Source organism: Motacilla alba, chromosome 2 (genome assembly GCF_015832195.1).
Source record: "Motacilla alba alba isolate MOTALB_02 chromosome 2, Motacilla_alba_V1.0_pri, whole genome shotgun sequence".
NCBI classification, from domain to species: Eukaryota; Metazoa; Chordata; class Aves; order Passeriformes; family Motacillidae; genus Motacilla; species Motacilla alba.
This window is the reverse complement of record NC_052017.1, coordinates 13,999,087-14,022,780: the sequence shown is the minus strand read 5'-3', so window position 1 is coordinate 14,022,780 and position 23,694 is coordinate 13,999,087. Positions and strand designations below refer to the sequence as shown.

General features: G+C 39.7%; 1 protein-coding gene across 1 annotated transcript in view; it reads right to left on the bottom strand.

Annotated features, from left to right (window-relative positions):
- Positions 1–7,082: 7,082 nt before the first annotated feature.
- NRP1 (neuropilin 1) overlaps positions 7,083–23,694 on the bottom strand; it is a 113,753-nt gene continuing 97,141 nt past the window's right edge. The window contains 6 exon segments of the mRNA XM_038129409.1: positions 7,083–10,581; positions 10,584–10,841; positions 12,087–12,146; positions 13,728–13,821; positions 14,308–14,579; positions 18,356–18,487. Coding sequence (XP_037985337.1) covers positions 10,541–10,581; positions 10,584–10,841; positions 12,087–12,146; positions 13,728–13,821; positions 14,308–14,579; positions 18,356–18,487 — 857 coding nt within the window. The 3' untranslated portion in view covers positions 7,083–10,540.

The following is a 23,694-nucleotide window of genomic DNA, read 5'->3' as shown; positions in this document are numbered from 1 at the left end:
AAAACAAGCTATGGTAAAAATCAGTCAAAGCAGTTAAGATCCTTGTCCTTGGTAAAACCAAACAAAGCCACAACTAGTTTGCACATAATTAGAAATGCTTAGGAATTTTTTTTCATTTCATTTTATTAATCTAAAATATGGGCCCTTAAATCCAAACTACTAATCTAAGCTACCAAGAGAAACTGGGGATGTAAAAGGAAAATTCACCCCATCAGGAAAGTGTTTGAAGCAGTGAATTGAACTCACACTTTGGAGATGATGCCCGACATAGCTAGTGATAGACAAGCTGGATGCTACTCTTGAAGACTAATTGACCACATTTTTTTTAGCATCCCATGTTTTTGATATATTGATCCTAAAATCCAGTAACTGCTCTGGAAAATACAAGAGACGGAGGGGGAAATAAAGGTGCTTGGTGAAGACACTGTGCTCAGAACCAGCTCTGGTCACAGCAGCCATTACAGCTCCTCTCTGTGAGGTTATAAAGCATATTTTCTGTATCTTTTAATATTGCTTAGCTTTACAGGACCATGAACTGTGATCCTGTAGGGACTATCACAATATAAACACAAATTAAATACAAATCCATTTATCTCAAAGAATATTATATGCATAAAATAGAGCAAAGTACTTGGCAAACATTAAAGACTTTTTCAAATCTGAGTTATGAAGTGAACTAAAAGAGCAGAAAGAACAGCCTGAAAATACTTCTGCTTGTAGAGAAGCTCTTTGCATTTCTAAATGCATTACACCACCAGAAGGAATCCACAAGCCTGAGTAAAACCATCAGATATTTAATAACTGCACACACCTTTACTTTTAGGCAAACACTCCATTCTAGTGCTTCTAGTGTTCCTTCACTTTCTGATGTAGAACCATGGCTGCATCTCAGCAGATATGTACATATGTGTGCTTTCTATATTCAGTGCATGAACAATGTGACATTGGTTAAAATGTATATATTGTTAATCAGCAGCAGCTCTGAAGAAAGTTGGCAACAAAGCTGAAAGCTCTATTGCCATTGATGTCTAATGAAGTGACTTTAGCAAGCGTGTGCCCATGTGAAACCACAAAGGTCAGGCTTGTGTTGAACTGTACACTGTATTTGAGACCTAGAAGAAACAGTAATCTATATTAAAGTTCATAGCCCGTGTGAAATGAGACTTGATTAAAATTATACAAGTTGTTAGCTCTGAATTGGTTCTTCATGTGAAAAGAACAAAACTTACCACACATAACTGTTCAGTATAAAAAGCAGTGAAATCTTCTCGTGCATTTTAAAGCAGTGCTTAGCATTGTAATAAAATGCATGGTTCAGTTATAATGTGGGGTCAGTAATGCAAGGAGCAAGAAGTATAGCGTTAAATTAAAGAAAATGAGAGATCTGACTGACTATCAGTTTAGCACTATTACTCATGATGAGAAGTAAAATGAAGTTCATGACCCCATCTACTCTGCCTCTACTGTCTGCTCCTTCGTGTCCTTCATCAGGAGGCACTTCCTCAAGGAGATTCATAAATCCATAGTTTTCTCCAATGAATTGGCAGGCCCACATTCTAACTCTTCTAACCACCATACTTCTGTAAACACAGAAAGAAAAGCTGCTACTCTGAGGCAAGTTACTACATCATCTAGTTGTGAGATGTTTGGTATTTTTATCTTAAACCATATGGTGACATCCTCACAGGATTTTTTTCAGTCTGTCTATCTAGTGCTGTATGCATTTGCATACAGTGCACAGCACAGAGAAGCAAATAGTCCTCATATTAGGTTATAATGATTATTATAATGCATATAACCTATTTATTACCCACAGTAATAAGCTGGTAATGGTTTATTTCACTTGGAGAGCAACCTGGTCTTTTCCAGAAAGCAGCTACGATTCAGGTTTTCATAAGCAGGACTACAAGGAGGATCTTTGGTAAGACACTTACCCTATCGAGAAATCCATCTTTTGCAAGAATGGCTATTAAGAGCCATAAACTAATTGTAGATAATGGCCTCCCATTCAGCAGCAGTAATTCAGCCACTTTATCAAGATATATGGCTTTAAGTTGACCACTTTAAGACCTCAGTATGCATGAAGAAAGGGGTATAGATTGTGGAAAGACTTGTTAAAAGTAGCAAAGATGATCCTTAGTCACCTAGAGACTACGGCAGTGAAATAAGAGTCCGGATTTCAGGTGAACTTTCAGTGACCTCCTCTTACAAACAAGATAGTGATGTAAAACAACCATCAAGCCAGGAGGGGCTCGGTCAGCAGAGCAGCAGCAGCTGGGAGAATGGGAGATCTGGTCCCTCTCTGGGCTTCTCAAGCTGGTAAATGGGAGCTGGGGTGCCCTGCACCATCCAAGACAGAGCCTGGGGAAATGCAGCTTAATTGGCAGCCTTCATCATAAGAAGAAAGGCCAAAGAAATGCAAAAGGAAGATAATGTGGTGTAGGCCATGAAAAATGCATTTGAAATGCAGGTTATGAGTACAAAGTGGTATCACTTCCTGCATATAACTGTTTGGAGAACATGCAAAGGGCTTGGTGTTGAGGGCCTGTGATCTTGCACATGAAGAGTCATGGTACCACCTTCTCCTAGCCTCAGTCTCAGAGGTGCATGGTTGTGAGGAGAGGGTCTGAAGTGACACAGGGTCCCCAGGCAGGTGCAAAGGAGAGCCCTTTATTCCGAAAACCCAGCCTTCTTAAGCAATTAACTGGTTATCAGCTACATAATTTTTAATCATAACAAACATAATTCAACCAACCACCACACACCACAATGTGAACACGTGGTGGTTACAGACTTGTTTTTCTACCTCTAATTCAGCTGAGTCCCTTTCCCACAGTCCTTTTCTGCTCAGCTGAAGTAGCAGGCCTGAGCCATGATTTTACAACCTCCCCTTTGTAAGATTTTACCTGTGTGCAACACTTGGTAACTCTAGAACATGGATAGTCCATGTGAGCTGTAGGTGGGACAGAGTTGTAGTTCAGTCAATTCCTTGTTTTGCCTCCCATCTTCTGAAGACTGATTAAAAGAGAAACTAATAGAACCAAAAACAAGAAAGTCCTTTCTGATTTACTCTTAACACTAAGTATTTTCCTGCTTTTCTTCCATTTTTTCAGCCATGCCTGGGGTAAAAACAATACTTGCCTACTTTGATATTCTTGTGTTCTCATCACTTGGCAGACTTGATAGCCCTTTCCAGATGTTGCAGGTTAATTTTCAGAAGGTTTCAGTGGCTGTCTTCTTATTGCTTCACAGACAGCTCAAATACTACCTTCAATCAGTCTGGTGACTTTCTTCTTCACTCCACAAAAACACATTTTAAAATATAAAGAAATTTTTATTTCTTTACATATTCAGTGGATGTTTTTCAGTCATGTAAATAGAAGTTGGGTAGAGCTATCTTTCTTTTGTGTTGTTTGTTGTGGTTTTTTTTTTTTTTTTTTTTTTTTTTTTTGATAATAGAGCTATGAGAAACATAGACTAGCAGGTTAAAAGTAGAGAAAGATGAAACACTGTGGTCTACTTACTAGTCTCAAAAGGCAAAATGAGTGCGACCCACTGACCCAGTCTGGTATGCTCACAGCTATAAAGTTAGTAAGTAAATATTTAGTAAGACTATTGATATAAATATTTAATTAATGCAAAGATATCAGGCATGATGTTGAAAGCATTGAGGCTCCCTGAAAGGTAGATTATTTATTAAAGATGTAGTGTCTGAGTCTCTGACATGGAGTACTCATCCCTGGCAGGGATGTGGAAGAGGAGGTGTTGGACAAAGTCAGTTCTTCTCTCTTCTGACACAGGGTAGTGTGGCATTGGGTGGCTTATATCATGCTATTCATTCCTCAGTAATACATAGGGAAATGTTATAAAAGTATTTGAGCAGTGAAGGAAGCATAAATTGCACTACAGAAAAATATATTGATAGTAGAAGACCACACAGGACGGTAGTTCAGCCCAGGCAATTTAGTTTGAAACAAGTGGCATAAACCAACATGTTGCAGAGGATAGGGAATAAAGGTGAAAAGATTTCAAGATGAAAATGATGCATGAAGAATGCCAGAGTTACAGTCCTGAGATGCCACCTGAATCTTCAAAGCCACATCCCCACCTCTTGCCTCTCTGAGTTAAGTAATCTGCCACTTAGGTTCAGCGAACAGATGGTTTGGTACCCCGACTCCCTTCTTCCATGCCTGTGGATTTAAAAAGTGTCTGGCAAATGCCAGAGACATTTTTATTTTGCAGATTTTTTTTTTTTTTAGAATTGTGAGGTTGGTTTTTTTATTCTACCAGGGAAAGTGAAGGGAGTTTCAAAATGAAGGGAGTTTCTTGGTAATTCTCTTAGCAGCTCCTGTCACCAGAAGTACTTGTTTCTTCAGGCAAGCTCTTTATCCTCCAGACTCTCAACATTGAATCCCTCAGTCTTTGTGATGGCAGCACCTGGCAAACCCTGCCAAAACTTGTCCTTACCTTCTACACTTGAGAGAAACACCAGACTTCTCTCTCTGGTACCAACTGTGCTTCAGTAAGATTGCAATTCCTTTTTCAATTCAGATCCACCTCACCCATTATGGAAACACAACCATCTGTAATAAAATACAGTGCATGGTGCATGGTGATGCAGTACGAGGACAGGGACATGAATCAAATGTCTGAGAGATGAGTAAAAACAACGTAAATTTAAATAGGAGAATATGATTATTGAAGATGGAATTAGGTTTGGACACGTGATAAGACTCCATCCATCTGTGAAAAATGCCAGAAGATTTTTTAATGAGATTTTCGGTTATAAACGTTGAGACACCATCAGTCCTGAGGTGATAAGATTAGAGCTTGATTGTGTGTAGTTATGAGAATAGAAATGTATATAGAGAACTGACCTACTATGGAAAAGCAATTAGGGACTACAGGGGGACTAATCAGCCAATAAAACAGCCATACAACATATCCCATGGCAAAAAAAAAAAAAAAGAAAAAGAAAAGAAAAAAATCAGACATACTTTGTTATAATTTAACAGACATTTGTAGAGAAAATTGTGGTTATGGGTGACTTGAGGGATAAAATGATATAAAATAGGTAATTAAAGCTCTAATAAATTAATGTTGCTTAAACCAGTATGCTGTTAGGCATAATGTATTGCAAAGGACAGGACAATCAAGGAATGGGAAGGGATGAAATGTCCAGATGCTACAATCTGAAAATCCAACCCAAATTTGACATTTGACTTTGGCAAAGCGGCTTAGAAGAATTGACTTAGGTACGGACTAATTGTACATATGAAAAGACTTGTGAGGGTCAAAATTATGGCTGTATTATCTCACACCTGTCAGGTCTTCACATGCCTCATGAAAGGTAGGTTCTGAGCCTGGAGGGGCTTCTTCTCCACCAGGACTGGCAGCTTCCCTCTGGAGGGCGGGTGGCACAGGTGGGCACTGCTATCATTTCCATGCTGCTCATGGGCCTCACACAAACTTACACTACTCACACAAACTTACACCACTGCCCCCACCCTCCTCTGCATCTGCCTTTAGCTGTGCAATTTTATGTCCTGCCAAAAAGGAAGGAAATAGGACTGGCTATGTGGCTGCTGGATGTGGAGTGTTACATTTGATTGGAGAAATAATAAAGGACTTTGCCTTTACCACCTGCCAAAGACCCTCTTACAGACCATGACCCTCAAAGATGTGCACTTCTGGCACTGTTTGTCTGTAGCTGACCCATCTGTTATTTCCATCTGCTCTTTTTCTTCAAGTTTACAAGTGATATTCTGAAAAGTAATTCAGATCGCATTACAGCATTTTTGTTCTTGCTTTATGCAGCCCATTTAGTGTGGAAATCTGAAGGTTTAGTGCCAAGCACTTGTAAGCTTCTAGGCAAATCCCTGAATGAAAGGAAGAGAATTTTCTTAACTTTAAATACTTGTCTCTCTTTCTTGAGCTTCATCCTCAACAGATTCACTTTATAGATTTCCCTTTTTCACTGATCAATTCCACTGCCATTAATTTTGGCTGGTTATCACAGGTGGAAAACAGAGTGCCATGAAGTACCCCCCTAATGAATTTGGGTGTAGTGGTTCTATGGACAGCAACTTTCACAACCACATTTTGGGAGTAATCGCTACTCTGAGCAGGGATTTTGCTCAGGTGCTTGCTGGAATTCCATCTCATGTTTTAAACAGGTACACACAGCGCTGCTCCCTTGAGGAGACAAGATTCAACACATTCTTTTCACGTGTTAACAATGATCAAGTGTATGGTAATAAGTACGGTATTTTCCCCATGAGTAGTAAAGTAGCTGAAGTAAAATGTTTATACTGCACCTAATGACATACTGACAGTCTGTGCTTTGTTCATGTGTGCAATGTAAAGAAAAGATTTGTCAAACTTTAACGTGCAGAGTGCTGAGTATTTAAAGGAAACAAAATACCTAAGTATTGCATAAAGCAGGAAATGTTGAATCTAAAGCTTCTGATCTGGATGCGAGCTTTGTCAAGGTCTCTCTGCACATGACCATGTGTTCCAGAGGTGAGTTTGGCACCCAGCTGATGCTAAACCATGCCCAATAGGCCACCCTGGCTGCATTTGCTCCAATCATCAGCTTGTGCTCTGCCTTGGGAAATTTGGCCATGGTTGAGTAAGTCCTGATGACTCCCCTGGAAATTTGCAGGGAGCTTATTGGTGCAAACCTTACCACAGGAGCAGAGACTTGGAGTAACACATCAAAAAAGGGCAGTACGTGGCAGTAAATCTCACCCCTGCCCAAAGGGGGTGTAACACCTGCACAGGGTGTTACATTGGGCAGCCCATGGCAAGGGGCAGTGGTGGCAAATCTGTCCCCTAAATCCCAGCTGTTTGGCCAAAAAGCAGGTTGTGGGAGTGTCTTCCAGCAAGGAAAGAGAATGGGTCAGGCAAAGGTGAATGCCTCTATCCTAAACAATGAACAAACCCAGCAAAGTGTCTGTTGGGGCTGCCTACTAACAAATACAATTGTGATTGAAACACTGCTTGTTGCAAGATGCTAAATAAAACCATCCATTTAATAATACCAATCCATTTTAGTATAATAAAATACATCAGCTATGGGATATTTTATGAAAATGTTTAATTCAACTGTTTCTTTGGAATGTAGTAGTCATAGTTTGGAAATTTAAGTTACAGTTCAGTTCTATGTGTTTTTTTATGCTACTCAGTGTCTGAGAATACAAATGTCATTTAAAGTTAAGGCTTCGCTGTTCATTTTGAATCAACAATTTACAAGTGTCATATTGTCATAGAAAATAAAAATTTCTGTAAAAAAAATTTGCACAAAGTTTCATGATGGTACAAAACATGAAGCAATAATATACCAGTAAAATGAAATCATTTTACTACAGAAGATTTTTATAGTTTTTCAATAAAGAAAAAAATATGTTATTTTACACTTTAAAAATTATGAAACAATCTAAAACAATATAAACTGAACATTTTGTAACACTGCCTTTACAAATTAATAACTTTATAAACATATAATTTTTTAAATATATTTATCAGTGCAAGATACTTTTCAATGTAAAGTTGCAGTATCATTTTTCCTTTACTGAAGGGCAACTTTATTTCTATTACCTTCAGAGAAATCAAATCTTCAGTGCTAGATCCTCATTATCATATTAATGTCTGAAGACCACAAAGGAGATAATTTTTTTATGTTCACTATTCTCAGTATGTTAAAAGAAGGAAAAAACCCACCAAATACCAGCTTTTCTGTTCAAATAGATCAAGACCCAAAGCTGGTTCGAATCTATTGAAATCAGTGGGAATATTTCAAAAGATTTTGGGCTTGGGCTCCCCAGTGGGATTTTCTCTTCAAGGCAATATAAGCATGTAACTCTTAGTCAAGTTAGTGGACTAGAAATTTTTTCAGCTAAGGAGAATAGACCCTTAATTCCTGACTCACACAGTGGTGGTCTGCTGAAAATAGTTTTGAAAAATCCTTTTCTTCTTTGGGTTAATTAACTAGCTGCTGCAATGCCATTATGGTCAAATTACAGTGTTAGAAACCAATGAAAATTCTACCTCTGACAAAGTGAGTCTGTCCCTTGGGACATCTCATGGACTCATGACTTTTAGGCAAAACTTTCAGGCCTTAGATGCACTGTCTCACCCTTTGGAGGACCCAAGGTTGAGAGGCTGGGGAGGTAGCTCTTCCATCAATCCAAGGTTTGGGGACCTGAAGTGGGTGTTTTGGGTTTTCGTGATAGTCTTTGCCTTTAGGACTCCTCCAAAGTAGCAACTCTCCATGCTTTCTTCCTATTGGGTCTTCCTTTAAAATATTTTTGACTTCAAACCTCATTTTCACCTACTGTCTCCCTCCTTCCTCTTCCATTTCTGGGTTACTAGTGGATTTTCTACATATTTTTCTATTTTATAGTTCATACTAGTGAAATTATACACTTCAAAGTATTTGGTGTATAGATAGGGGTGGATTCTTTTGCTCTAAGTAATTCAAGGCTGAATTAGCCCTTCTTTAATCCTAATCCTGTACAGGATATTTTATTGCTCTTCTACAAAAGCAATTTTGGAAAAGACTAACTCAGAAAGTCCCAGTCACTTCCCTAACTCTACTCAGGAATTTCAATGAGGAAAAACATGAGTTCAGCACTTGGTAGGATGTTCCTTTCCCCATGTGTGCACTGTTTTTCTCTGCTGGTTGGTGGATACCCAGGGGAAGGCTGATGCTCCCCCCCAGTTATGGCTGTGCTGTGTGCAGGTCACTGCAGAAACCCAGGGGCTCCCCTTGCATCTGCAGGAAGGGAATGACCCCTCTGCTCTCACTGCCTTGCATGGACTCCTGTGGGAAACATGCTCTTGTTTCTTTTTACCCTGTTGGACCAGCTGCATAGGCTGTTGAATATTATTTGACCAATAGTATTTGCCCTAAAATATTAAAAAAATTGCCCCATCATTGTCAAGCACATTTTCCTGACGGCTTAGAGTACTCAGTTCACTGCATTGGTCACTGCCTGCACTTGTGGTCAAACAGAAACCTCCTGGTATGAAATGCCACTTGGATATAACATGATGGTAAGAACATACCCTACATACATTGTGGGATTTCATTCTGCCCTCAGTACACACTCCTAAGCCCAATTAGCATTGATTAGCATGAAAATAGGTTACTGAGAGAACAGAACTCTGAGTTCAGGTAGGGGCAAGAGGAGGAAAGTTTCTCGTTTTAAAGGCAATCTTTTCTGTAAGGGAAGCATTTTCCCCAGTGTAATTAACAGGCAAGCTGTTCAGGATAAAAGACACATTTCATGACATCAGGAAAAAAGATACTGTCACTTTATGCTGTTAAGAAGAAACCCAAAGTTCGACTTTGGAGGATAAAGTTAAGAATTTTCCCTTATTTTTTAACACAAACTCTAATAAAATCCTTTGCCATTACCAGCAAGTTAAAGCTGAAGTTTTCTTTCCTTGGCAATGGCAAATGCTTATGAAACCTACTCAGAGAGACAAAGAGAGAGAGAAAGAGAAGAGAAAGGGAGAGAGATTTTACATTTGAAAATACATTCTATATGAAAGAACAATAAAAGGGGATATTGCAGCTTTATACAAAAGGGTCAAGAGACATGAAGTTGAAATACAGAAAGCAGAACAATCAAGCCAGGTTGTCAAATCTGATTAGCCCTTGCCTTGGCTGAGGCTGTTTTCTTACACTAAAATATACTTTTCTTTTAGTCAGTGAGCCATCAGAATATGATTAAAGACAAGGGCGTAACTGCAGAGAAGCTGGAGTTAATGGTAACACAATGAGAAGCAGTACAAACAAAAAGGCACTTGAGAGGACATACACTAGCCAGTGCCAAGGACTTTTTTTGTTTAGTTTTTAGGCAGCACACTTGGTTACCAGTTGTGTCTGATGATGGCACATACTCTTTTATGGAGTTCACAAGCACAAAATTTAGTACAACACTGAAAAACATCAATAAAATTTGACAGTATTGCTTCGTAAACAGAGCTGACACGCTATATCGGTACTGATGCAGCAGTACTTTCAAAAACATCCTAACCCTTCTTTGCCTATGCACAACACGAGCAATTATACACAAATACAGGTGCAGAAGTCCACTAAATTGCTGTTACTCCAATATTTTCTGGGCACTGAGCTACAGACAGCATGTCCATCCAAAGGACCCCACTGAATACATTTTGTGACAGCATCTTGGATTTTGCACAGTAGAAACAAAATTATCCATTAACGGAAAACAAAAGAGAGGGAAAGAAAGAAAGACAAAATGAACTATAAGTCAATCATACTTGGTCTCAACACCAGCATTCGATTATTTCAAATAAAACCAACAGAAAAAGCAGACTGTACATGATTCAGGTTGTTAACACAGATTGTTGTCCATGTTCATCGGTTACACACTCATTGAAGCTCCTGAGAAAAGCTTGGCTCAGTGTCATCAATGCACTTTTCAGCCTGTACAGTAAAAGATCAACAGTTCCCCAGCACGACCGAGCTATGTCCTTCCATCCCGATTCTCTGGCTTCTCCAGTTGCTTTACGCCTTCATGCTTCTGAGTATGAATTCTGTGTGTTTAGTTTATCTTTTTTCAGTTTTACACCATCGACCAGTTCAAAGTTATAATTCTCCAGTGCAGACAAGTTCCTCTCCGACATCCCATTGTGCCAACAGGCACAGTACAGCACAACTCCACAGATGGCTCCTAAAAGCACCCCGAGTGCACTCATGGCTATGATGGTGATGAGGATTGGATCTAGGGTCTTCAGGACATTGCCTGGCTTCCTGGAGATGTTGTCATCATAGTCCTCACCTGTGCTACGGTATGGAGGCGTAAACCCTGAAATCGAATAAAGAATTGCAAAATTTTCAGAGCTGATCCTAGGGAGAACTTTGTTTAATGAATTGGAAATTCTGAGAAGATCATAAGTTTTTTTAACATAAGGTTTTTACATAATTTTAAAACCCAGCTTCTGCAAGGTGGTCATAAATAGCTGAAAACTGTAATGTGGCCAAAATAGTTGTGGATTTTTTCCAGACTGTTCTCCAATCTTTAAAACTGCTGCCTGTTAGTAGAGCTATGGTTCTGCCTTGGATTAAGTGGGAGTCTTGGGAGTGAATAAGGATGTCTTTTAATTATATTTTGCCACGTTGCAGTGTACAGCTCAAAAATGTTAATCAAATCCTACTCAGCTCAGTGTGAGAGGTTAGACCCTTAGACATTGGTTGGGAATATCCAGCCATTTTATTTCTACTTCAGTGACTTTAGGATTGGATTTTGAAGTCCAAATATTGGTAGAACTGACACAGAAGAGCACTCTGCCCTCTTGTGTAAAATATTCACTGGGTATCATAATGTTTTCTCTCAACTTTTTTAGTTTATGAAAATGATCCAAAAGCAACAAACCCTGTAATTGTTGGTGGAAGAGCCAAAAAGTCTTTTTGGACAAACTCACTCTCTTTCACTGAAATCAATTATAGCAATTCTGTTGACCGTAACAGAAAAAAATTAAGCTCATTGCCTGAAAAATGCAAGTATATTTTATTATTGGAACAATATGACAATTATGGTCCATTTAATGATCCATTTACTGTTATCATCATTGGAAATGATAATGCTTTGCTAGACTGGTCATAAAATGGCATTTTCAGCCAGGTCTGTGAAACATTTAACCTGAAGAGTTTTGAGCATAATTACTGAGGCACAGTGCGAGTCATAAATTGTAAGATATAATAATAGTGCTTTCTTCAGCAGTAGACAAGCCTTCTAGGTAACAAAATATTGAAGGGCTATAATGTGCTTGCATATACATGAAAATAATGTAACAAATTAGGTATATGAAATTTGAAATATTTCAAATGAGATAGGCAAAAATAATAAAAAGGACAAAAGTCCATATGACATGGAAGAATAAAACTATTACAACCTTCAAATAAATGTGAGACCTCATCCAGAAAAATCACAACACCTTAATACAATATGCAGTTAGAGAACAAATCTAAAAATAAATAAATAGAATGCAGAAATTCACATTAAAATACACATTAAAATTCATTCCCTTTTAAGAAATAACGCAAATTTTACCTGTTTGATTACTTTCTGGGTCTTCTTCTTCATCTATTTCATTCTCCACATCAGTTGATTCTAATGAAGCAAAAGAATTGACATTGATTATTAGGGTTACAAACACTGATTGACTATCATGCTGGCAATAATGGTATAGCAGATTTTCCTGTGCCAGAGCATCATTATGGTGGCTTGACAGAGCTGTTCATTATAATGGGCTCTGAAAATTAATGGAGAAAAAAAGAAAGATTAAAAAACTCCCCTCCGCCTAGTCTTGGCACAGTTTTAGTTATCAGCAGGGGTTTTCCATGCCTGGGAAAGAGAAATCAGTGTGATGAATTAGCATCTCGTTCATTGTATTTACAATTTTGGAGCCCAATTCCATAACACTTCATCAGCATAGACATAGTTAATCACAAGAATAGTTTCACTGGCTGCAGTGAGACCACTTGTGTTTGGATTTCAGACTGAGCTTTTGGGTTTAGCTCCCTCAGGCAGAAATCTTTGCTCAACATTTGGTTTGAACAACCAAAACACGGAGGTAGGAAAGAAGTTATTTTCCTTTCTTATACTGGAGTCAATTAAATGCAGACACTGTGGTCTCAGCACCTCTCTTGGTGCTGGGGACACTGCAGGAGGACTAGGCAGTGCATCCTGCCTCCCTTTCCTGCCAACTGCCACTCTGGTGGCATTTGATAAACCCCAGGGGTTGGACCACGTGGTAAAAAGAGATTGTTTCCTCATCCTGCAGTGAAATTACCACGTAGCTGAAGACTGTCATGTTACCCTCAAAAGGATGTTAGCTACAAAAGGTGAGGAACACCCTCTATTATTGCTCTTAGTTGTATTGTTAACTAACCCAGAATAAATTTATCTTCTTAATGCTAAGAGTTCTCATTTCTATTCCCTCTTATATAAAAGCAATTGCTTCATCTCCACTATGAAGGACAGTGTTCTGTTGCTTGTGTTTATCTGGGGCTGCTGCTGCCAAATTACGTGCAGTATGCAATGTGCATATGATCAGCAGTGACCGGAATAACTCGAGACTGGCCAGGAATAAAAGGGCTCAAAGAGCATCTCAGGAATAGCCTGGCTCAGATATGGGAAAGGCCATGTCCTAACTTTGCTTTGTGTCCCACATGTCTGGGAGCTGACGACTACAGCAAATGAGCCACAGCAAACTCAGAATAACAGGACAGCAGAGGACAGAGCAGGGGCCTTTTAACTCTATCTGCTTATCCTCTAAGGGTTTGATTTGACCCTTAAAAAAATAAAATTAAGAAGGCTTCATAGTAAGTGATCTAAAAAGGGCGAAGAAATAAAACTGGATTTTGTGCATTAGATAAAACAGGATCCTGCAATAGGAAAAGCAGAGAAATTTTAAAAGGGCAGCAATATGAAATACAGGGAGAGACATGAAATTGTGAATATGCTGTGACCTATGTCAGTAGGATGCCAATTCTGATCCAAACTGCTGCCATACCAAGGTGACACCAGCAGCACTTACTATGAATAAAGCCATGGGCTGAATCAGGATATTTTCAGTGGAAACACAGCTAATCCTTATCTATCCCTTTCTCACGGATAAAACCAGCTATCAAAACAAAATAAACAATATTTTGGATGAGAACTCTCTATGTTCTTGCTAGTCACACTTACTTCGGCAATCCTCTTGTGCTATGTGATTGTCAATTTTAATATCATCCACTGCAATTCCTCCGGTTCCTTTTCCAATTTCTCCCTCAATAACCACCTGGAAAAACAAGATAGTGTTCACATTATTTTCATGCTAGCAAACAACTGTAGAAATCAGGATTTCTTAATTAGTTATTAACACAAATCTTCAGTTGATGTCACACTTGTGCTTCAATTGTGGCCTGAAAATCTGCATTGCCTTTATGAACTTATACAGGCAAATGTAAATTATGTACTGACATGACTTTATGAAAGACTTTTACATCAGCAAAACTGTGGCAAAGAAGCAGTTTTGTGACTGATGATAAATGATATATAAAGTATTTATTTGGCCTGTGATAAGAAAGTGCTTGTATCACAATAATCTGAGATAACCATGAAATATTTCACTATTATTAGTCACAGCAAGCATAGCTCATCTGTAGGTGTAATATTGTCTGCATAAATCCTTCAGTGACATCTTTTACTGCGGTATATAAAACACAGCCAGCAAGGTGTTGCTGGCCTTGGCCGTGGTAGCTCAGCGAGGAAGAGCCAAGCTCACCTGGTAGTGTTTCACAGACTTGTGAAGAAGAACACGTCCTTCCTTCCAGTAGTTTGCCTGGTGCCCGCTCAGGGTCCACAGCACCTGGTCATATTCATCCGGCTTTTGGTAGCGCAGTTTGATCCTGAGGGTGCCGACGTGCGCGCCGGACATGTGGTACCAGAACGTCATGCAGTGCGCCGAGTTCTGCGAGTAAATCACGGGGCTCAGCAGGCGGGCCACTTTGCCTTTCTGGCTTTCATCAGCTTGTGAGTAAATGAAATTGCCATCTCCTACTGTGACAGAAGGACTGTGTTAAGATTAGCCACCAGCTTTAATTTTCTTTGTTAGCATAAGAATCCCTGACCACCCCATATCTTTTGCCTTCTTTCCATGCTGATGGGTCAAGCATCACAAACAAGAGAGTCAGAGTGTGTTGTTTTGGGTGCTATAGGAAAGCTGATATGCCTTAAGAAGAGGGCCACAAAGCTGATCAAGGGCTGGAGCACCTCTCCTATGAGGACAGGCTGAGAGTTGGGGTTATTCAGCTTGGAGAAGAGGAGGCTCTGGGAAGACCTTATTGCAGCTTTTCAACCACTAAAGGGGACTTACAACAAAGATGAAGACAAGCTTTTTAATAGGACCCATAGTGACAGCCTAAAGGGTACTCGTTTTAAACTAAAAGAGAGTAGATTCAGACTAGATATAAGGAAGAAATTTGGTGGGTAGTGAATCACTGACACAGGTTGGCCAGAGAGGAAGAAGATACACTATCTCCAGAAACATTCAAGGTCAGGCTTGAAGATGTCCCTGGTCACTGCAGGGAGGTTGAACTACATGACCTTAAAAGGTCCTGTACAACCCAAGAAATTCTGTTATTCTATGCTTTCCTTTGGCCGTTTCCTCTGCTGTTCACTGGGATATTTTGTGCCAAGGGTGAACCCTAACAACATGCTCACCACATGAAACACACAAGGCATTTGTTTTGTTAAGGGAAGGAGGCACAAGAATGTTTGGTGAGACAGCATTATGTGCTCCATTAGTCAGTGTGCACCTCCTGAAAACAGCCATCCCTGGTTCAGCAGTCTAGAGAGAAATCCCTGGGGCCTACTCTACGTTAATTGTGCAAAGAGCTATTAAAAAAAAAAATCTGTTTGAAGTAATCTGTGCTCAAGGGGCAAGATTAGAATGGGAAGAACACTGAGAAGGATGAAATGGCTTTGAACAGCCGTGGCCAGAGATCAGGAACTGAGATTTAAAGCATGTTCCCAAATAGAGGCTGAGAATTGTCATAGATGGTGTCAGAATTATGCCCTTGATTTTTGTAACCATATTTTGGGCTCTATATATTTGTGAGCCCTTTTCCTGAAAGAGTAAGATTATAGCTTATAATATATTATATAGTTGGTTATAGCTTTCTCAAGGGCATAATGGATTTATACTCGTTGAATCTGAACACCTAATACCCTTAACTTGGAAACTTACTTTCTCAATCATGCTGAGAGAGAAGCATGTGGGAGTGTGATTAGTTTGGTAACAGAAAATTGCTAAGTATGATACTGACTATAGAGATGTGCTTCTGAATTACATCAGCTACACATACATTCCAGTCAGCTTTTGAACAGTGTCTTTGCAGAGAGTCATGGTGGAAAAACATTAAGTTCATCCTGGTGTGTGTAAGAATAGATTGCATGTGCAATGCACTCACACAAAAGGATGGAGTCAGCATTTATTGGCATCGTCCTATTGAGAGTAGGAAGGGTGAAAGTAATAATAAAAAGTACTATTTCTTGAGTATTGCTGAAATAAGTATACATATCACTGTTTATACCAACACTCAAGGGAAAGAAAAGTAAAAAGAGGCAAAAGAAGATGTTTTGGAAGGGTGGTGTTTTGTCAGCATTGGTCTTCGCCTATACATAACATCCTTGAATTTCACGTGAAATAGTGTATAATTGGATTGCAATGGCATAGTCCTGCACCAATGAAGACAAGAAGATGAGCATTGCTGCTCTGGTAAGCATAAGAAGGACAGAGTAGTGAGATGGGAACCAGGAATGAAGAGGAGTGGGTTAAACCCAGTGGCTAGACCTAATAAATAAGAACAGGACATACTTCTTCCTACATGAGACAAGGGTGTTTTCTTCTGTTTGGATCTTTCTGTGAGCAGCAGAGGAATCCTGCCCAATATGCATGTTGAAGAATTTTATAGGAGAAGATGATGTTATATTGCAAAAAAAAAATAGACTTCCCCCCCCCCCCCCCGTCTTTCTACGGTAACATCTTGTCCAGCTTCTTAAGCAGGAATGTTTATGCCTATATGTTCTTTCCAACTTCGCTTCTATACAGAGCAGCACAATGTGCAAATTTCTTCAAAGAATGGGGAAATCCAGACGGAGGAAAAATGGAAAATAATCACAGCATTAGGATGGCTGTCTGAGTTGGAAGACCTAACACTGGCCAGATTTCATCACAAGATATATAATTTGAAGTGACATGCAGTGTATCCTGCCATCTACAAGCAATTGCTGTTGAAAATTACTTCTGTGTATTTTTTCAGCTTTACACTTGTGTCTGAGAGAAAGATATGCCTGTGAGTTGCTCGCTGTGGTTTTCCCAATACATAGGGTGGCCTTGTTTTGCAGCTGAGGGTTTGTTTGGGACATCAGTGCCATTCAGACCGCTCATGGTCTGCGTTCACACCCACTCCACTCACTCTGTGCCTGCTGGCAGACAGGTCACAAACCTGGCAAGTGAAGGTCCCCTTAGAGCTCAAGGAGAATTTTGGAAAATATTGAAAGTGCAGTAGAAGAAAAAATGGGCTGCCATTAAGATTTACTCAAGCTATAGCTCATGGAACAAATAAGTTTTCTGTACTAGCAGGGCCCAGTGGAAACAACAAAATCTCATTTGAAGAATATAATTTCTTCATCTCCTGATTGAAGACAGGTTCTCTCTGTATAATCCTTGATGGCAAAGTGCAGATAGCTCTCATTTTCAGAATATTATTGCAGTGCCAGGTCAGGAACTCTGTCTTCATTGTCTTAATTAGAGCTTTACTTATGCATGCCTTTTAGATTTTGTCAGTCTCTGGCTAACATAGCTTTTAACCTCCTTTCAATGTCAGATCCTACTGAGCCATTTCACTTTACTCTACATCAATTTTTCCACCATTACAGCCTTCACTTCAGCTAACTGCATTCAGTTAATTTGATGCCATTTATTTGTACAATGCCATTTATAGTCAAAGTATTACAAGTTTTTTTTTCCCCTGAAACTACTGTACTTGTCTTAAGATTCAATTGAAAGTGTCTCAGAATTTAAAAAGTCCAATTTTGTCTAATTTCCTTGTCATTCTCATTAAGCAAAGGGTAGCAGAAGTGGGAAGGGGGATTCATCTCAACCCATTTGATTAATCTGCACGTATGCAAGCGAGAACACTAAAGTAAGAGGCTGTGCAGGTCACACAGTGCCCTCCCTTCTCCACTAGCCTGCAGCAAATTTATTGCCTAATTATGCTGAGCTATGAGTTAGTTACTGCAAAACAAACCAATCAATTCCCCAGTGTGATATTTCTTGAAAAAACTGTTTGTGAGCAGAGGATGGCCATAATCTCCAACTCCTGCCAGAAAGGAGAGGGGCATGATAACACACTCATCTGGGAAGTTTCACCTACATAAAACACTTTCCTGTGGTGGATAGTCCCTGTAACTACAAACAGGAATAATGTGAGGTCATTAACTGACTGACTGTATTAGTTGGTCAGTGATATTTGCAAAATATTTGGTCATTCTGATTTTTTCTACTCCAGGTGATGGATTACCCAAAGGCAAGTCAAGGGAAGGGAATATCTTCAGTTCCTGATGAGAAGCAATCTTTATTCCCCAAAAGAAAGGACAATTACAGTCAGTTGTGATTACTAGTAATGCATTAGGTTTACTAGAGAACCATCTTTGTGACTTTATGTATTTTAGGTATAATTCACTCTCTTGTGATTTTGGAGGACATTGGTATTAAACAGAACAATCTCATCCCGTGTAAAATAGCTACATCATGAACTCATGATTACCTGAGTGGTCTTGAATCGGCCCGGTCTTGCTGGTCAGGATTGCCCACCTTAAATCCACCTGGTTGTCATGCTCCCAGTGGCACAAAGTCTTTTGGGATCCCCAGCCAAAGCCACAGTTGTATAGTGGTGGCTCTGCAAGGAAAGATGGAAAAGGGGGGATGAAATGTGATTATTAATTGCATAATTCAGATTTTGTACTTCAAAACAAATGCATACATTTGACCATTAGCAGAACCATTTCTTCATGAGACTCTGAGAAGCTATAGCAAGAACAGCTCTCCTGGGAAACAGATGAAAAATCACTATTTTTTGTAAAAGATGTGGTTTCTTCTTGTCTCTTTATGACCCCTATGATGGGACTTTTTTTTCCTGTGGTTAGATTTATTCTTCTGATTTGCCTGCATTATCTGATAACCTCATTGCAGCACGGAAGACTCATAAAGCAAGCTCTGGCTTACTTATCAGATGTATTTTCTGATTGTCAATATCCCTGCACCGTAATGGTACCACAATTTGCAACTCTCAATGAGATTTGGAAAAGAATAAGAACAGCCAGAAACATTAACGGAATGTCCTCGACAGGAAAGGATTTCTGGTGAAGTCTACAGTTCTTGGCTTCAATAAGGAACTTTTTTCAACATCTTCCAGACTGTTAAGTAGGCCCACAAGATGGCAGCATTGAAATGGACAAATTGAGAGGGAAAAGGGACAAATGTGGCTGATTGCCAAATGAACTCAAAATAAGCTTCAAAACAAGCTCTGCGTAAAATAAGGGAAGTCTGGTATTATGGTCAGGATGAGATCATATCTTGTTTTCAGCTTCTTTTCAATTCTGCCTAAAGGTTTAATACATAGTAGCTTATTTTCTTCCATAGAACTAGAAATTTCAATGGAAAGATTATACAAAGATAGCATATAAATCCTTTGCATTTCTTATTTTCAGAAGCAGTTTGAAATATTTTGAGCATTTGGTTCCTACCCCGTTGGTATGAACTTTTATCTCACCCTGAGCAGTGACAACTCCCTGTAGAGCAATACCCTCCCAACAGCAATGTGACCAAATCTTGGAGTATTTTCTCAGGCATGACTCACTCCTTATTAAAGGAATAACTTGGGTTTACTTTAATGAGATGCTTTGTGCAAGTATGAACTAAGAACAAAGGACTCTATGCTTCCATCAATATCAGCTCTGGGGGAAGAATTGCCTTTCTTGCCCATTATTAATAAAAAAAGTCAGAAAGATAATGTGACTCTTAGAATGTGCTTGTTTATTGTGGGAAAATAATGAGAAATATGGGAAGTGTGTTGAGACCTGCAGTTGGCCAGACCTTTGAGGTGGAGCTCTTCCAGTCTGAAGAGGCAAAGACCTTCTGCATGTACTGAGCTGCCAGGGAAGACTGGTAAGGCTTTTGAACTCACAACCCAGATTTTAATGGAAGGTAAACTAGAATAACAATTTTAACAACACAAAACCTCAGGTGAGTAGTTTGAGACAGAATGGATATAAAAAGGGTTCATCTATTATTCTCTCCTTCCCTGCTGTGTCCTTGTTTGCCAGGTCCTTGCTCCCAGACACAGTTTTTTCTCAACTCACTGGATTCCTGCATTGTGGTCACTGTGCCCTCTCCCCTCTGGCCTCTAGAAAATTTCATTCTGTCAGCAGAGACATCTGAGCCTATGGCAGCTCCTGCCCCTCTGCTCCGCCTGTCAGTGCCTCAGCTGTGCTGTGGTGTCTCTCTGCTCTAAGCCCTCATTCTTCACTCCTTTCTTTCATCCTCCCCATCCCGTCTGTCTCCCCCCTCTCTTCTGCTGGCCTCCAGAGGGATCTACTCTACATTGTCACGAATGCAGCATCCTACTTGGGAACAAATGAATTCAACAGATAATGTCTGGCACAGGAATTCAATGTGGAGGAAAGATGTTTCCTGGAGCACCCTAGCCCTTTCTAGGAAAAAAGCAGATTGTGGTGAATAATCTCTCTTTGGGCTCAAAATGTTGAAGAAGCAGAACTCAGTCTATGCACACGAGTGCAGAAAGGCAATCCTGGAGTTATTTCTCTTTCATCAGTGTATTAGGTATTTTCTTCTAGACAATGGGGCCATGATCAAAGAAAACTTGCCCAAAAGGGGACATCTGAAAATCAAGGGGGGTTTAAAAGAAACAGAGTGACATTGCAATGAATTAAAGAGTTTTAAGATTGTGACAAATAGCCTTTCATTGTCAAGGAGGCCTAGGGAGAGCTATATTGCATGGCTTTGACATCAGAGCCATGAGACAGAACTTTAGAAAAGATTTTAGAAAACGTAGAACAAAATTAATCTTATTAATCCCAAAGGATTATATCACACAAAGTACTGATAGCCTGTGTGGTATTCAAACCGCAAGAAAGGAGAACAGTGGTAGATAGATCACATCCATCTGAAGATACCACACAGCAGAAATGAGCACATAGCACAAAGACAGGACTGGTATTGTTCAACTCTGAATAAAAATAAATAGCAGAATACATAGGAGAAGTATGTAAATGAATGATGAATCCAGAGACTCAGAACAGAACAATATTCTGGTTTCTCCATTTCACAGCCTAAGTAATGTGAGATACCCAGTGAAGCTCAATGTGGATCAAAGGAAAAAAAAATCTTATATGATGTGAGTGGTACTTGCTCCCTTGAATGCTGCTAAGATTGAACACAATTCAAAGAGAACTGGACGTTGATATGGACAAGGAAAACATCCAGAATTTAACAGTTAATTCCAAAGTGCAGGAAGTGACAAAAGCCTTTCACTTCATGCTCTGATGACAGTTCTGAACACTGGGATCAGAAGGAGAGTTTCAAAACAGAGCTAAATTTCACAGCTCCATCTAATAAATACTTTCTTACACTTTCATTTGAAATATATAGTCCAGGAAATTGGCAAAGAGCCTAAGTCTGATATGCTTTGGCCATGCCTGTGTTACTTGGCTTCAGACTCAGAGACAGCGTGGTGTAGCATAAAAATGAACTTGTTTTCCATGCAGAAGTAGAATGCACTGAAACTGAGGAGAATTTTACCAGTAACCTGCACGCAGTTAGCTGTTTCTTGCTAGGTTCCTATTGTTTTCTCAAAAGTTATTGTGTTACTATGTTCCTTAGACAATCACAGCAATAGCAGTAGGATTGAAGGTCAAAGGCAAGGCATTTCAGAGTGCTCTTATTTTACGAGCTTCTTAAACATGCCGTCTCTTATTGCCTATTCTTCTGTCTCTTCCAGCGCTTCTCCCAGGGACTCATAAAAAAGGAAAAATAGGCCTGCTAGCCAATTAATAATGGACACTTGTAGCATCAGGATAGGTTCATTATGGTTCGCTATGGACAATGGATCTGCCCCAGAAAAGACAGGCTAGTTCAGCCCTTCTATTAAAGGTCCCAGGGGGCTGATACAGTAGCTCACAGCAAGCTACAGGCAATCTGTCCTCTTCTTTGTCCTTGAACTATAGGTTGGCAGCGCTGGTGGAAGGAAGGAAACTAGGGACGAGTGGCAATCGTTGGGCTCCCTCTGCATTGCTGGCCCATTCCCATGCTAGGATAATTCTCCTGCCAATAGGTGATTGATCTTTGGGTTTTTGTGTATTGAGAGGACAAAGAAAACCAGCTACTATGTAATCAAATAGCAGCAGCTCAGATGAAAATCTGAGAAGGAGGTGTGACGAAATCCCATATGCCTTTTTCAAAATGTAGGGTACGTGATACTGAATTAAAACAGATTTATCCTCTCAAAGAATAACCAACAGCTGTACTTTTTGACCACATCTTGCTCACAGCTGGGACTATTACTGCACATGAGCAAGAAAGTAATTTGAAAATCTAGTTGAGTGAGTTTCTTGCGAGTCCATTAATCTTTCGTGGCCCACAGACTTTGACATATTTTTATAACTCCTTCAATAAGAGGCAAGAAGAAGCATGATGGCATTGAAGATGATATGAAAGTGCTCTCTAAGATGCTCTTGCCAAAGGGTAAATCAACATTAAAATAGGAAATTAGAAACATAATTTGGACCACTTCAAAGTAGTATATTTGGTCTGATTTGTATTTGCATTTTTATACCATTTATGCTGGCAGCACAGAATTACCTTAAATGGTAGTAAATGATAATTTAACAGCCTTAATATCCCTTTACTGATACATAGTTGCTCCAGCATAAATAAGAATCAGACCTATTCTACATTTAAATTATTTTTTAGCAGAGATTTTAATTTCAAGATTTTTTAGTTATATATTTTTATGACATAGCTATTACACGTATGAAAAACAAGGTACTTCTCAGAACAGTCTTCTTTACAAAGGACTCAAATTACACACTGAGAGCACGTAATGTAAATTAACAGCTTGCTCTGTATGTAAATAGCTAAGAGACAAGCATTTCAAATAGTCCTTTAGAATTGAAAAATATGTGTTCAAAAATGACTAGATGTTAGAAAGTCTTAGGGCTGAGAACTGAGGTATTTACCTTGACAGCTGGATTTGTAAAAGGCATCTTTTTATGTTTGAGGAGGAAAGTAGATCCTCTCTTAAAAAAAAAAAAAATCCAAACCTTTAAACATTTTTAGCAGTTTGAAATCACGATTCTTTTAATTTTCTTACAATTGAGTCCCCTTGAAATGAAATGTAAACGACTCCTTGATGGAACAGCTTGTTTATACACAGAGGCTTTCCAGCTATTTGCTCTTAACTGTTTCCATAGTGTATGAAAGCTGGTTGGAATAGGATAATCTCAGGCTTTGACACACACAAGCACGTTAGTCTGGGATAACAAGATTAGGGATATTTGCAGGCTGGAATGCAGGCAGAAGGACAGTGGTACGTGGTGCTGGCACCTTCTGCAGAGTACCTGTGCCATGGCACGTGCTGCTGCAGAGAGGGCTGGTCAATCTCTGTGCCCAGGCACTGTGGCACAGGCTGCTGTGGCCACCACTGGCACCATGTACCTGATGCAGGGTCACCCGCTGGAGCCTGCAAACTGCAACTGATCTGGAATAGCTCCTTGGCTTGGAGCTCATCATTTACCTCCTGGGGCATTAGCATCTTAAGGTAAACCAGGCCTTAAAGGGAATTAAGGCCAAAGCTGAAGGCTCAGCCCTTGATGTGTTAAATTTCTACCTTGTTCAGCTTGAGAAGAGCTGAAAGAGTGCACTTATCCTCAGGCAGCAGAGGGTCAGGGGCCCTCAAGAAGGCCTGGAACTTCAAGGGCAGTTTAAACTGCATTATTTGTGGCTGACAGAGCAGACTTGCTCCTGGCTGCGCAGCCCCTGCTCCCTGTGTTTCACAGTGGCACTCGAGTCCAGCCATGTCCCTTCAGC